This window comes from Salvelinus sp. IW2-2015, linkage group LG7 (assembly GCF_002910315.2).
Source record: "Salvelinus sp. IW2-2015 linkage group LG7, ASM291031v2, whole genome shotgun sequence".
Lineage (NCBI taxonomy): Eukaryota > Metazoa > Chordata > Actinopteri > Salmoniformes > Salmonidae > Salvelinus > Salvelinus sp. IW2-2015.
In genome coordinates this window covers 28,564,092-28,580,195 of record NC_036847.1, presented here as the reverse complement: position 1 = coordinate 28,580,195, position 16,104 = coordinate 28,564,092, and the positions used below count along the sequence as shown (strand labels likewise).

Below are 16,104 nucleotides of genomic sequence, written 5' to 3'. Positions count from 1 at the left end.
ATCATTGGTCATATTGAGACATTACCAATGAATGCAATGATACTGCAGGTTAATGTTCCTCATTTGTTGTTTGTCAGGTGTAATGATTGGTCAATGGCAAACATTTTACTCAACCGCAACAGACGGCCATCAGGTTTACTGTAATGATGACTGTGATAGAACTACCAGAGAAAGTGGATATTTGTTATACCAGTACATGCTTTTTGGAGATCCTGTTGTTTAATTTCATCATCATATTGATTAAGGTGTTCATTTGAAGTGGCTTGAGTACTTTAGAAGGAGGCATAATGCAAAAGTGTTGCCTTTAGACTTTACACTGTCAACGGCTTACGATTTTCCATCAGTTACATGAAAACATGTTCTCCTCTAGCTCTCACTACAACAGTGTTTTATTTGAAAAGCTAGGAGCTATGGTTATGGAGGCCCTCTCCCCGACCTGTGACCTGTCTTTCAGATTCAATACTATTGAATTGAAAGGAAAACCCATTTGCCCATCTTGTATAGAGATAAATCCCAGATAGAACAACGAGACAGATATTTCACTGGATGTTTAAATGTGAAGCATCCACTTGGCGTTTCCACTCACTACAAAATATGGTAGTGAGGGGAAGCCCACTGGTGGGTAGTGGGAGAAGATGGAACTTTGAATTTGTTATGAACAGAGTTGACTAAGGTTTGTAGACTTTACCCTTTGCAAAAGTTTTTTTTAAATTGCGTTGTTTAGAAGGAGTGCAAAGGCAATCCTTCTAAAGGCACTCCTTGAGTTATTGAACACGTGCACTTCACATAGTAGGCGTTCCCTAACGGAAATATGCAGGTCATGCTAAAATGCGCCAATAGGATCTTGCTAGCTGGTGCTTGGCTCTGCCCCCTTCCTTGCTTGTTCTACACACTATGACTAATTTGTTCCCATTGGAAATGACAGGCTGTGGTCTATCTTGGTTTAGTTATACAGATCTTTGGGTAAATTATTAATACATTTTTGGATTAGGCATGTAAAGTAGCAACAGTCACTGTTGTCATGGTTATATCGAGAATAGTCTATACAGTAAAAACACAGGCAATTTAAGTACAAGATCAGAGGATTCGGTTAAAACCAAAATGTTCTTATACTTCTAAACTACAAACAATATGGCATGCCAACATTCCTCTGAGAAGCATCAACCTTTTAACTGAACAGTTCAAGGCTGCATATTGTTTCCTCTCAGACATCAAGGGTCATTTCGAAATCTTTAGTGGTACAATTGTGAAAAACCATTGCAACATTGTAAAATGTGTCGGTTAACCACAGGACTGTTGCAAGTGTATTTTTTTGTAATCATATGTTATCATTAAATGCAGGCTATATAATCTATAATATGAATTTACATTTAAGTTTGGAAGCATACATTCTAGGACCTAAATAATAACTTTAATGGCAATGTGCCTTTCCCCTGAAAACAATATTACAATCACAATACTGCCTGCAATAACAGACATAATTGATGTGTTAACCAAAATAGAGGTTGACACGTAAACACTGATGTCATGCTGAATGGATTGGGAATAAAAAAGGGAAAATCCCATCAGCATCAACATCCATGGGTTTCCAGATTGATACTTCCCAGAAGAAACAACCAGGATAATTAGGTTGGTTTAATGTGGGAGGATCTTTAAAAAAACGCTTCATACGACATGTCCGAATATACTCAGACAGACATTGGAATCAAAGGGGAAATCAGAGGATCTACGGCCAGAGAGGAACACAGTTGGCCTACCTCCATTACCGTAGGCCTTTATATAATGGTTATATAAAAGTTACATAATGCTGCAATGCAAAATCTAATGTTTGCAGTGGTGTAGTTGAAGAACATGCCCTCAAAGAGCATGTCCTTTGGTCAAAGAAATCTGACTTGAGACGTTTATAATACCTCTATTGTGGTTATGTGGTATACCACCACCACTCTGCTTGCTGGAAATGTTACTACCTAACTGCACAGTCCCTCCCTGACTATGTCTTCATTTGGTACAGTCAGCTCCTCCAACCACAAACGTTGGCCCCTGAACCTGATACCTAAACACAATTAAAGCCTGCATAATTAATTATATGAGCAGGTAACCCAATTGTTTAATTTACAGTAACAGAAACATTACATTCAAAGTATATTCTCTCATGTATTGCACCTAATTAGAATGACCTGGACCAGTGATTGACTTGATTGAAATAGGTGCCTGTACTCATTTTGGGTGCCGGTACTGTTTATATTTAGGTGCAGGAGCTTCACAATGCTTTTTAGCTAATATTCTATAAGAGGTTACAGGAGCTCTAGCAGTAGCAAATTTGAGGTGCTGGTACTCAGCTCCGGTGAGCTCCTGCCCAAGTCAAGCAATAGTCTGGATCAATTATGTACAGTGCATTCGGAAAGTATTCAGACCCCTTGACTTTTTCCACATTTTGTTACGTTACAGCTTTATTCTAAAATGTATTTAAAAAAAAGTTTTCATAAATCTACACATAATACCCCATAATGATGAAACAAAAACAGGTTTTTATCATTTTTTGCAAATGTATTAAAAGTAAAACACTGAGATACTTTATTTACATAAGTATTCAAACCCTTTGATATGAGCCTCGAAATTGAGCTCAGTTGCATCCTGTTTTCAATGATCATCCTTGAGATGTTTCTACAACTTGATTGGAGTCCACCTGTGGTAAAATCAATTGATTGCACATGATTTGGAAAGGAACACATCTTTTTATATAAGGTCCCACAGTTCAAATCAAATCAAATCTGTCACATGCGCCGAATACAACAGGTGTAGACCTTACATGGACATGCTTACTTTACAAGCCCTTAACCAACAATGATTTAAGAATTTAAGAAAAAAATAGAAAATAGAAAATAAAAGTAACAAATAATTAAACAGCAGCAGTAAAATAACAAGCGAGGCTATATACAGCAGGTACCGGTAGAGAGTCAATGTGCGGGGGCACCGGTTAGTTGAGATAATATGTACATGTGGTTAGTGTTAGAGTGACTATACATAGATTATAAACAGAGAGTAGCAGCAGCGTAAAAGAGGATGCCTGGGTAGCCCTTTGATTAACTGTTCAGGAGTCTTATGGCTTGGGGGTAGAAGCTGTTAATAAGAAGCCTTTTGGACCTCGACTTGGCGCTCTGGTACCGCTTGCCGTGTGGTAGCAGAGAGAACAGTCTATGACTAGGGTGGCTGGAGTCTTTGACAATTTTTAGGGCCTTCCTCTGACACCGCCTGATATAGATGTTCATGGATGGCAGGAAGCTTGGCCCCAGTGATGTACTGGGCCGTACGCACTACCCTCTATAGTGTCTTGCTGTCGGAGCCGAGCTGTTGCCATACCAGGCAGTGATGCAACCAGTCAGGATGCTCTCGATGGTGCAGATGTAGAACCTTTTGAGGATCCGAGGACCCATGCCAAATCTTTTCAGCTCCTGCGGTGAATAGGCTTTGTTCGTACCCTCTTCACCACTGTCTTAGTGTGTTTGGACCATGAAGGTGTTGGTGATGTGGACACCAAGGAACTTGAAGCTCTCAACCTGTTCCACGACAGCCCCGTCGATGGAAAATGGGGACGTGCTCGGTCCTCCTTTTCCCGTGGTCCACAATCATCTCCTTTGCTTGATCATGTTGAGGGAGAGGTTGTTGTACTGGCACCACACTACCGGGTCTCTGACCTTCTCCCTATAGGCTGTCTCATCGTTGTCGGTGATCAGGCCTACCACTGCTGTTTCATCTACAAACTTAATGATGGTGTTGAAGTCGTGCCTGGCTGTGCAGTCATGAGTGAACAGGGAGTACAGGAGGGACTGAGTAGCACCCCTGAGGGGCCCCCGTGTTGAGGATCATCGTGGCGGATGTGTTGTTCCCTACCCTTACCACCGGGGCGGCCTGTCAGGAAGTCCAGTTCCAGTTGCAGAGGAGGTGTTTAGTCCCAGGTCCTTAGGCTTAGTGATGAGCTTTGAGGGCACTATGGTGTTGAACGCTGAGCTGTAGTAGTCAATGAACAGCATTCTCACATACAGTGGGGAGAACAAGTATTTGATACACTGCCGATTTTGCAGGTTTTCCTACTTACAAAGCATGTAGAGGTCTGTAATTTTATCATAGGTACACTTCAACTGTGAGAGCGGAATCTAAAAACAAAAATCCAGAAAATCACATTGTATGTATTTTAAGTAATTAATTTGCATTTTATTGCATGACATAAGTATTTGATCACCTACCAACCAGTAAGAATTCCGGCTCTCACAGACCTGTTAGTTTTACTTTAAGAAGCCCTCCTGTTCTCCACTCATTACCTGTATTAACTGCACCTGTTTGAACTCATTACCTGTATAAAAGACACCTGTCCACACACTCAATCAAACAGACTCCAACCTCTCCACAATGGCCAAGACCAGAAAGCTGTGTAAGGACATCAGGGATAAAATTGTAGACCTGCACAAGGCTGGGATGGGCTACAGGAACATAGGCAAGCAGCTTGGTGAGAAGGCAACAACTGTTGGCGCAATTATTAGAAAATGGAAAGAAGTTCAAGATGACGGTCAATCACCCTCGTCTGGGGCTCCATGCAAGATCTCACCTCGTGGGGCATCAATGATCATGAGGAAGGTGAGGATCAGCCCAGAACTACACGGCAGGACCTGGTCAATGACCTGAAGAGAGACTGGGACCACCAGTCTCAAAAGAAAAACCATTAGTAACAACATTACGCCGTCATGGATTAAAATACTGCAGCGCACGCAAGGTCCCCCTGCTCAAGCCAGCGCATGTCCAGGCCCGTCTGAAGTTTGCCAATGACCATCTGGATGATCCAGAGGGGAATGGGTGAAGGTCATGTGGTCTGATGAGACAAAAATAGAGCTTTTTGGTCTAAACTCCACTCGCCGTGTTTGGAGGAAGAAGAAGGATGAGTACAGCCCCAAGAACACCATCCCAATCGTGAAGCATGGAGTGGAAACATCATTCTTTGGGGATGCTTTTCTGCAAAGGGGACAGGACGACTGCACCGTATTGAGGGAGGATGGATGGGGCCATGTATCGCGAGATCTTGGCCAACAACCTCCTTCCCTTGCATTGAAGATGGGTCGTGGCTGGGTCTTCCAGCATGACAATGACCCGCAACACACAGCCAGGGCAACTAAGAGTGGCTCCGTAAAAGCATCTCAAGGTCCCGGAGTGGCCTAGCCAGTCTCCAGACCTGAACCCAATAGAAAATCTTTGGAGGAGCTGAAAGTCCGTATTGCCCAGCGACAGCCCCGAAACCTGAAGGATCTGGAGAAGGTCTGTATGGAGGAGTGGGCCAAAATCCCTGCTGCAGTGTGTGCAAACCTGGTCAAGAACTACAGGAAACGTATGATCTCTGTAATTGCAAACAAAGGTTTCTGTACTAATATTAAGTTCTGCTTTTCTGATGTATCAAAAATACTTATGTCATGCAATAAAAATGCTAATTAATTACTTAAAAATCATACAATGTGATTTTCTGGATTTTTGTTTTAGATTCCGTCTCTCACAGTTGAAGTACCTATGATAAAAAGATGACAGACCTCTACATGCTTTGTAAGTAGGAAAACCTGCAAAATCGGCAGTGTATCAAATACTTGTTCTCCCCACTGTAGGTGTTCCTTTTGTCCAGGTGGGAAAGGGCAGTGTTGAGTGCAATAGAGATTGCATCATCTGTGGATCTGTTGGGTCGGTATGCAAATTGGAGTGGGTCTAGGTTTTCTGGGATTACGTTGTTGATGTGACCCATAACAAGCCTTTCAATGCACTTCATGGCTATAGGCGTGAGTGCTACGGGTCGGTAGTCATTTGGGCAGGTTACCTTAGTGTTCTTGGGCACAGGGACTATGGTGGTCTGCTTGAAAAATGTTGGTATTACAGACTCAGTCAGGGACAGGTTGAAAATGTCAGTGAAGACACTTGCCAGTTGGTCAACGCATGCTTGAAGTATACGTCCGGGTAATCCGTCTGGCCCTGCGTCCTTGTGAATGTTGACCTGTTTAAAGGTCTTACTCACATCGGCTACGGGGAGTGTGATCATGCAGTCATCTGGAACAGCTGGTGCTATCATGCATGTTTCAGTGTTATTTGCCTCGAATCAAGCATAGAGGTAATTTAGCTTGTCTGGTAGGTTCGTGTCACTGGGCAGCTCGTGGCTTTGCTTCCCTTTGTTGACAGTGCATGTCATAGTAAAAACCGAGCCATGAGGTCGAAGGAATTGTTCGTAGAGCCCCAAGATAGGATTGTGTCGAGGCACAGATCTGGGGAAGGGTAAAAAAAATCTGCAGCATTGAAGGTCCACAAGAACACAGTGGCCTCCATCATTCTTAAATGGAAGAAGTTTGGAACCACCAAGACTCTTCCTAGAGCATGCCGCCCGGCCAAACTGAGCAATCAGGGAGAAGGGCCTTGGTCAGGGAGGTGACCAAGAACCCGATGGTCACTCTGACAGAGCTCCAGAGTTCCTCTGTGGAGATGGGAGAACCTTCCAGAGAGACAACCATCTCTGCAGCACTCCACCAATCAGGCCTCTATGGTAGAGTGGCCAGACGGAAGCTATTCCTCAATAAAAGGCACATGACAGCCTGCTTGGAGTGTGCCAAAAGGTACCCAAAGGACTGTCAGACCATGAGAAACAATATTCTCTGGTCTGATGGAACATAGATTCAACTATTTGGCCTGAATGCCAAACGTCACGTCTGGAGGAAACCTGGCACCATCCCTATGGAGCATGTTGGTGGCAGGATCATGCTGTGGTGATGTTTTTCAGTGGCAGGGAATGGGAGACTAGTCCGGATCGAGGGAAAGATGAATGAAGCAAAAAACAGAGAGATCCTTGATGAAAATCTCCTTCAGAGTGCTCAGGACCTCAGACTGGGGTGAAGGTTCACCTTCCAACAGGACAACAACCCTAAGCACTGAGCCAAGACAACGCAGGATTGGCTTCGGGACAAGTCTCTGAATGTCCTTGAGAGGCCCAGCCAGAGCCCAAACATCTCTGGAGAGACCTGAAAATAGCTGTGCAGCAACGCTCCCCATACAACCTGACAGAGCTTGAGAGGATCTGCAGAGAAGAATGGGAGAAACTCCCCAAATACAGGTGTGCCAAGCTTGTAGCGTCATACCCAAGAAGACTCGAGGCTGTAATCACTGCCAAAGGTGCTTCAACAAAGTAAAGGGTCTGAATACTTATGTAAATGTGATATTTCCGTTTTTAATTTTTAATACATTTGCAACAATTTCTAAAGACCTGTTTTTACTTTGTCATTATGGGGTATTGTGTGTAGATTGATGAGGGAAAAAACAATGTAATCAATTTTAGAATAAGGCTGTAATGTAACAAAATGTGAAAAAAGTCAAGGGGTCTGAATACTTTCAGAATGCACTGTATATAAACCCTTGATTGCTGATGCTATGTATTGGCCATTGAGAGGCTTTTTAAGCCACCGGTCGGCCATATTGCCACTCCCCAGTAGGCGCAGTCTTCCATAGGAATGAATGGAGATCTACAGATTTCAATTAAACGTTTCAAGGACAGAATTACATGTGTTTAAAGCTGCAATATCTAACATTGTGGGCTACCCAACCAAATTCACATAGAAATGTGAGTTGTAGGTCTGTCATTCTCATTGAAAGCAAGTCTAAAGGTTGGTTTACAGTCCATCTATTGACATGTCTGTAGTCAATTCTTGTAGCGACATCATGAACATTCTATTGCCATCCGACATCAAAGCAAGTATAAACTGGCCTTAAGAAGCAGTAGATTTGTTCTGTGTGGGCTATTTCTATGCTTCCCCTTCAGTTTAGTTTTTGCATCTTTTATTTTCGGTTTTATACACGAGCTTCAAATAGCTGAAAATACTATATTTTTGTTTATGGAAAAATACATTTCACAGCAGGTTAGATGGTAAAATCATTCTCTACACCATACTTGCTTGTTTTATCACATAAACTGAAATTCGGAAAACTATTAAAAATGTTGCAACCAGGAAATGGCGGAGCGATTTCTGCATAGTGCACTTTTAAGTATTTTTGTTGTTGTAGTGGGGACAGTAACATTAGTAATCTCAAAAATGCTTCCAAAATACTTTTTACGCAACTGTGGGGGAGTGCCAAGATGGAGGCACTGTGGCTTCAACACAACACCCCTAATATGTCATCTAGTGTGTATATAAATTGTTGGTATGGGCTTGTTGACTTTTACCAACGATTTTTATAACTAAACTATTGTTATGTCTGTGCTTGAACTCTGTCCTCGGAATGATATGGGCGGTGTCATAGCGGGGCGTTTTGATTGATGCGGTTTATCATCCAATGGAAGACGACATAAACCTTTAGGCAGCTAACTAGGAAGTTTGCTAGCTAGCAACTTAGCAAATAAGATGGATACGGTAATGCTGGTAACGTTTATTTAAAAAAAAAAATCATTCTTTATGTTATATTTCCTGATTCGATTTTTGTTGGGAGACTAGCAACCTTTGCAAAAGAGAGATTAGTGTGTCTGCTGCCTGCTGAGAATTGGGAAGGAGCTGTTAGTCAGTTAGCTATAGACGGTAACGTTACCTGGCGAACTCACCGTCCGCTGTTTTAGAAAATTAACTTGCTAACTAGTTACAGCAGCAAATCTCTGGTTACAATGCGTAGTTACTATGAATGGCTATCAGCGTAGTAATGACACATGTTTCCGCTAGTAAGTGTACTTTCCTTTAGTTAGGTAGTTTGCTAACGTTAGCTAGCTAGCTACTGTGTATTGATGATGTGTAACTTATCTGCTAGGCAGTCATGTCTGTGTATTTTCACAACAGGAACCGTCATTATACACCGTGAAGGCAGTCCTCATTCTGGATAATGATGGAGAACGACTCTATGCTAAAGTAAGACATTGATAAGTGTATTACGTAAAGGTGTGTTAGTACTTGGCTGGAACAAAAGCCTGCATACACTCAGTAGCTCAGGGCCAAAGTTGGTGATCCCTGCTATGTAACTCATTCTGTCATTATGTAATACACAGCTGCATTATTAGCATACCATATGAAATGTACAAACAACAATTAGTTGTGGTTTCACACCTCTTTTTATTAATGCTTTATTTACAGTATTATGATGACACCTACCCTTCAGTAAAGGAACAGAAAGCTTTTGAGAAGAACATCTTCAGCAAGACACACCGGACTGACAGTATGAAATGCATTTTAATACACACATGTACATATACATTCTCAGGTCAGTGAATAGTGTTCTGGTCTTTTGTCCACTAATTGGTCTTTTGAGCAATCAGATCTTTTCACATCAGATCATTTTCAGAGCTGATCTAATTGGTCAGAAGACCAATTTGTGAAAAAAATAATCAGAATTGGCCTCCATGTATAAACGCAGCCATTGTCATGTTTCTGTGCATACTCAGGTGAGATCGCGTTGCTAGAGGGCCTCACAGTTGTCTACAAGAGCAACATTGATCTCTTCTTCTATGTCGTTGGAAGCTCACATGAAAATGAGGTAAACATATTGGAAGGCCGTGATTGGAAACATATAATGAATAAATTGTATGATTCAGTGCAGTGCAGTGCACTCTGCCATACTCTAAATGACCTTTTTGTTGTTTCTGTGTTTTGTTCCCCTCCAACAGTTGATGCTAATGGCTGTTCTAAACTGTCTGTTTGACTCACTGAGCCAAATGTTGAGGTGAGATCTATGGCTGTTCTAAACTGTCTGTTTGACTCACTGAGACGAATGTTAAGGTGAGAGCTAAATGTTACATCACATCTTTCATCAAAAGGCAAACCTTGAATAATTATCTGTCTTTCTCTGTAGAAAGAATGTTGAGAGGAGAGCTCTACTTGAGAATATGGAAGGTCTCTTTCTCGCTGTGGATGAAATTGTGGATGGGGGGTGAGTTCCATGTCTTATAATTTTTGGATATTGACTCTAAATGAATTACCACTGCTTATTTTCAACCATCCAAACCAATAAGCATGGTTGTATGATCTTGGTGAACCACAGTCATAAGACAGCTGTGGTCTGGTCCAGTGTGGCCGTCTCTTTGCACAGTGTGAGAGTGATAACAAGCTTCTCTCTCTGCTGTCTCCTAAAGAGTGATTCTGGAAAGTGATCCTCAGCAAGTGGTCCACCGCGTGGCACTAAGGGTAAGGGTCCCCTTCCTCTTCAGAAAACACTCTTCACTCAAACCTGTGGACTCTAATGTTCTGAGTGTGGTTACCTAACCCCACTATGTAATCTCTCCTACAGGGGGAAGATGTGCCCTACTCAGAGCAGACTGTCACCCAGGTGAGTACAACAGCCCTAGTTACCTCATTCATCTCAGCATACTACATTGTTCAGTGTGGATCATGCGCCATTACAGTATTCACTCTCTACTCTCCTGAGACTTAGGATGTGTCCAAATAGCACCCTAGTCCCTATGTAGTGCACTACTTTTGACCAGGACCCAGCCTTAAAAGCTTAAGAGCTGGGCCCAATGTCCTAGCCTGGGAATCCAGACTGAATCAAACTATATTTTACCTCACTTGTTTCACTTAACTAATTTAGTGAAAACTAAAATGAAATGGAGCTGAATTAAGTCTGGGTTTCCAGGCTACCGACGTCCCTCTCTCATATACTTCAACATCACTCTCTCCAATCCTACTGCTTCCACTCTTCCTTATGCATGGAAAGCACACGATTGCTAATTATCGGCAGGTGGTGCGGTGGTTCCTGTGTGTGTGTGTGGCCTATGAGCTGAGGTCCTCTCCAGTCTTGATTATGTTCTCATTTAAGAGGCTGCTGTCCTCCCATCCCCTCTCTTTCTCTCACTCCTCTTCCTCTCTCCCTCCCTGTCTAATGATTAATGGCTGGCTGTCTTCCTTATGGTTCTTTTCCTTCAACAAATTAATCATGAATTCATTCCTGCATATTTTGCTTTAAATGCATTACTCATCTTTTTCTATCTAGTCTTTGTCAAAGTTTGAGGTAAATGTGTAAATCATATGGTCTCCCTTCATTTACTTAAAGACCCAGTGCAGTCAAAATTAGGGTTTCCTGTGTTTTGTCATATTTGTAGAACAGCTAATGAAACTAACACTGTAAAAGTGTAAAAAAATGTTTAGCAGTTTTATTTCCTGAGTTTTTACAACCAGCAACTATCTACACTGGACCTTCTCATCAATGGGTTTTGCATGGGTGGAATTATGGCCTGCCTGGTGACATCACCAGGCGGTATAAATTAATAGACCAATAACAGACTCTCAAACATCTTACAATAACACCTATAGGTTTCTGCTTACATATCCCTCCCATTAGGCCACTCCAATTAGGTCCCTCACTCAGACCACTCCAAGACAGTCCTATCAAAATTCTTGCTTGAATTTAAAAAAATATATTTTTGCTAAAAAGCTATTTGTTTCCTTTTGACCATTTTAATCAAAAACTATTAGAGTAAGGTGCTTAATTGTTACCCATAAATGATTTGTTATTGAGATAAAATCGTCTGCTTTGGGCAGGTCTCCGTCCATCCATCAAGGTGGTATTAATTTACATCCTTTGTTTCGAAAGGGAAAGTCTCATTTTTGAAATGCAAAAAAAGTTCAAATGGATGTCATAAACACAGACTGGAGGCTCATTATACAAACGTGTGTGTTTGTATGTTATTTGTATGATCTATTTTAGAAGGCCAGTTTTCTTCTACAGGTGCTACAGTCTGCCAAGGAACAGATCAAATGGTCTCTGCTACGATAGGACCTGTCAACTCCCCTCATCTAATACTGTACCACCATTACACATGCCTCCTCTCTGTGATGTCATCTCTTCCCCTCAACTCACTCCATACCGTGTCTCCAATCAGGACTGAGGAGAGGCTGATCACTCATCCAATCAGACACTCCCAGGGCCAGGGATATCTTTGAGTATTGTCTGTCTGAATTGATAATTTCGATCATGTGTCGTTAGTGTAAAAGGGTATTCTTGTATCTGGCTATGAAGCTAGCTGTAAGAGGGATATTGGATGGTAGTGTGTCAATACATTCCTGCTGCCCGGTTTGCATTTTCTTAACGTTTAAGTTGACAGCTTTATGTCCCTCATCTCTGATAACATTCCATGTGTTAACTATAGTACAGACCATAGAAATACTTCCTTCCTATTTCTATGGTACAGACATATGGTCAGATCACGCAACCTTGTTGTTAGTCACTTTGTTCCTTCAGAATACTGGATAAATTCAAGCATTTGAATCTTTTGAATAAAAACATTTATAGATACTGAAGCTATGATATTTTGTGGTTGTTTGCCCTTTTTGTTCTTGTCACACTTTGACATATGTTAATGTCAGGGTTTATTGAATGGAAGCTCAGGTAGCCACTATAAAATATAAATATGCTCTTTTACACTGTAGATTATGTAGAATTTCAGTCCACTTGAACCATGTACTGTTTCCTCAGTTGCAGAGTTCCCATGTCACACCATGGTACTTAGAGTACTCTGCTAGCCAGACAGGGAGCAACTCACAGCTAAAGCAAGTGCTCCATCTTCTGGTCAATGTACCAAAACACATTCGAGGTAAACACTTTACATGTAAGTGTCTTTATTGAGACATTTTCAGTTATGTGTTGTGTTTAGATGCTGTAAAATTGTGAAGGTGTTTACAAATAGGTCACATCTAATTAGTCAAGTTTTTCCCCTTGATAATCATCCTGCACTTGTGATCCATTTCAAACTGAGCAATAGAGAGATGAATTGTGTGCTTCAGCTAACCTTTTTTCTTCTTGATTGTTCCCCCCTGCCTCACAAAAACACACACAAGCTCATCTTAATGCAAATTAAAGATGCCCTCCAGAGAAGTGGATGTGAGATCAGACTATCATGTAGATACTGAACCTGGCAGTGATGTCTATTAAAAAAATATTCTCGTTCCTGTTAATGTCTGCATTTCACTACTAATGGGTCATGTTCATTAGGGCACGCAACTGAAAACTTCTCAATGAGAGAGAGAATGTTAGTCCCTCCCTGTTCAGGTCTGTTTTTTTATTTATTTGGTGCATGATAAATTTGTCCCTGGTGTAGCTACACACCATGTCAAGCTGATGTCTTTAAGGTGTCTGATACAAACTGAAATGCGCATCATATTGTGTAACTGGTCTACCATCCATGACCATGCCTAATGTGGACCGTTTTGGAGTGAGCGGTCCTCCTTGTCCAGACCTTGGCTCTATTTTCAGCATTACTCATGTTTTCCTGAGGCAACACAAACAGATGGCGGTACATGTCTGTTCAGACGTCTGGTTTGTATGAAACATCAGTATATCATTCAGTGTCCAGGATATAACCACGTCAGTGGAGGCTGGTGGGAGGAGCTACAGGAGGACGGACTCATTGTATTGGCTGCAATGAAATTGATGGAACGTAGTCAGCTGTGGTTAACGTGTGGTTGATACTGTTCCATTGATTCCATTCCAGCCATTACAATGAGCCTGTCTTCCTATAGCTCCTCTCACCAGCCTCCTCGGAATCCAATAAAAGTCATAACTCCTTCATAGATTTTCCTTTGGTGTCTTGGCTGTAGTCACTCACAAAGCTAGTTGTAAGTTGACAACCCCAGCTTGTCTCTAGGACCATGCAGTACTACTGCTACTATCAAACACAGTGAGTAAATGGGGTTCCTCAAGCCCCCCTTCCTTTGGGCCTCTTCTCTGATCCCTCTATCCTTCATCTAATCTCTTTAATGATGATTTGGCAGAGGGATGAAGGGAAGACAAGTTAAAAGAGAAAGGGGGTGTTCAGTTATCGAGCTGCTTCTGTCTTGGAGCCTGATCACACACATTCGTGATGATGGTCAAAGGAAAGGGAGCTAGACTCTAATCCCCTTCTCTTTGCATGGAATAATTGTGTCATTCTCCCTTGAGCCCCCAAATGTTAATTTGACCAATCGAGAAATGCACTCATGTCTGACAGGTGTGATTGCTTGAGAATAGCTGTATGTCCTGCAGCCTGTCTATAAGATGCAGTAATAGCAGAGTGGATGCTTGTATTGGTGTCTGCCAGGGACACAGAGCGAGAGGAAGAAGTTAAGTGAAGTTAATGAAACATTACTCATCTGGCAGATCCATTGTCTTGGCTGGCCTCCAGTCAGGTCCACTGTAAACGCCTACAATTTGTGTTGCTAGGTGAACAAGTCAACCGCTCTTTACTCTCTTAAATGGATGTAGAGATGCCACTGAATTGTATTTGTGCGTTATTATGTTTTAAGCATTTTGAAATTATTAGGATATGGTGTTGGATCTATTCATTCCATTATCAAACCAGTCAGCAGTTTTAAAAATTCTGCCTATTCCCTATTCTATATGTCCTGACCCAAACACGTGTGTGATTTCGGGGGAGGGGAGATGTGAAAGGCTCCATTGTTTCAATAGCGTTCAGTCTGGTTTACCCAGGCTAGAATGTGAAGGTTAAAGAGGACAAGGTTAGACAGCACAGCAGATCTAGACAACAGCAATGCAGTAAGTGATTAGATTAGATCCACCTCACTGTATCCTCACCCAGCAGGGCAGGGAGGGACTGGAGAGGGTTCAAATGGATCACACACGTTGGTGCCTCCTGGGTCATCCCATCACTTAGTTTTCATCTAGATATTCAATATGTTTCAGTCATATTTTGTGTGTGTGTGTTTGTGCATGTACTTGTGAGAGTGTGTCCTGCCGTCCCCTCACTCATTTTCCATCTAGCTATTCCTTCGGCAGGGCAGGCGGTACCTTGGGGCAGTCAACGATCCCCTTTCATCTGCTAATTACAGTTACACCGTCGTAAAAAGACAGAGAGGTAATTTATATTAATTATACAGGAATGAGTATGATAGTCTGTAACGCCATGGCTTGACACGCTGTACATAACATGCTGTAAAACTGTCAGGAGCATGTAATGGGCTAGAGCCTTGTAATTGATCAATGCTGTGTACGATAAAAGAGAGTGTGTGAGTGTGTGTGTGTGTGTGAGTCAGTAAATGATCAGTATTTACATGGTGTGTGGCTGGTGACTGAGCTATATACTTCTCAATGGCCTGCCCTAGTCAAAGACACAAGGCTGGGGAAAATAGCAATGGTCCAATACACTATTCAGGGGTGTCAAACATACGCGGGTGATTTGAGTTTTAAAAAAATGTTTTGACGGCAAGGAAATACAATCAATTTCCAATGTGGCGCTCCGGACCTCATTGAAAACTGAATGCGGCCCCCGGCGTAATATGAGTTTGACACCCCTGCTCTACCCTATCAAACATTTAAAAAAATAGGACATTAATTATGCCTGTGTTGAAGTCTTAGACTATAATGTGTAAGACCCATATACATTACATACACCAGACCATAGTACTATACACCAATGTATCTGTATTGCACCAGGAAAACATTTTCTATTCTATGTATTCCCATCGAATAGAAGATCTGCTCTGCTCCGTAGAGAAGCCAGCCAAAAACAACAGCAGTGCCAGAGAACACACCACATTCTCTCTGTCCCGTTCTCCTCAGCCAGAACTCAACATACAATCTATGTTTTTGCAACAACAACAAAAAAGATTGTGCTCCTATCAATTACATAAGATGATGTGAATGTTTAATTCTGTGTTGATGTATGTCACCAGGACCCTAGCTGGTCTGTTAGCTACTGTTCATCATTCCAGTGGGAAAGTTACATGTTTGTTAGGATACCACTATCATTGTTAGGATACCACATCATTGAATAACAGTGCTTTTGCATGAACATATTTATCCATCTATCACATTTCATTTGCTTCTCAAACTATGTCAAATACATTTCCCAACACGTTTAAAGGTTAATGACATGCGTTATCAAGGGTGTAGTAAATTGACAAAATACTCCACCTCTTTGCACTACTATTCCCCTATGCCTTTTGCAGTAGTTCATATGGTCGTTTTTCCCATTCTCTCTCTCTCTCATCTCTCTCTCTCTTCTCTCTCTCTCTCTCTCTCTCTCTCTCTCTCTCTCTCTCTCTCTCTCTCCCTCTCTCTCTCTCTCTCTCTCTCTCCTCCTCTCTCTCTCTCTCTCTCTCTCCTCTCTTCTCTCCTCTCTCTCTCTCT

General features: G+C 41.9%; 1 protein-coding gene across 6 annotated transcripts; it reads left to right on the top strand.

Moving 5' to 3' along the window:
* The first annotated feature begins 8,225 nt into the window (after positions 1 to 8,225).
* LOC111966777 (coatomer subunit zeta-1) lies at positions 8,226 to 12,281 on the top strand. 6 transcript variants are annotated; one of them, XM_023991697.2, is made up of 9 exons: positions 8,226 to 8,716; positions 8,832 to 8,900; positions 9,123 to 9,204; positions 9,431 to 9,522; positions 9,653 to 9,708; positions 9,838 to 9,915; positions 10,118 to 10,169; positions 10,273 to 10,311; positions 11,689 to 12,281. In XM_023991697.2, the coding sequence occupies exons 1-9, from the start codon at positions 8,705 to 8,707 to the stop codon at positions 11,755 to 11,757; spliced, it is 549 nt and encodes a 182-aa protein (XP_023847465.1). In that variant the 5' UTR covers positions 8,226 to 8,704; the 3' UTR covers positions 11,758 to 12,281. The 6 variants fall into 6 exon arrangements, with proteins under 6 accessions (XP_023847465.1, XP_023847466.1, XP_023847464.1 ...); XM_023991698.2 differs by having other exon boundaries at positions 8,227 to 8,417; XM_023991696.2 differs by having other exon boundaries at positions 8,227 to 8,426.
* Positions 12,282 to 16,104: the final 3,823 nt, after the last annotated feature.

What these genes read in the sequence shown, in the direction of transcription:
- LOC111966777 (XM_023991696.2), top strand. An exon ending in TCACTGAGCCAAATGTTGAG is followed by an intron (nt 9,709 to 9,837) that starts GTGAGATCTATG and finishes CTTTCTCTGTAG; the next exon opens with AAAGAATGTTGAGAGGAGAG. An exon ending in CAGAGCAGACTGTCACCCAG is followed by an intron (nt 10,312 to 11,688) that starts GTGAGTACAACA and finishes GATCTATTTTAG; the next exon opens with AAGGCCAGTTTTCTTCTACA.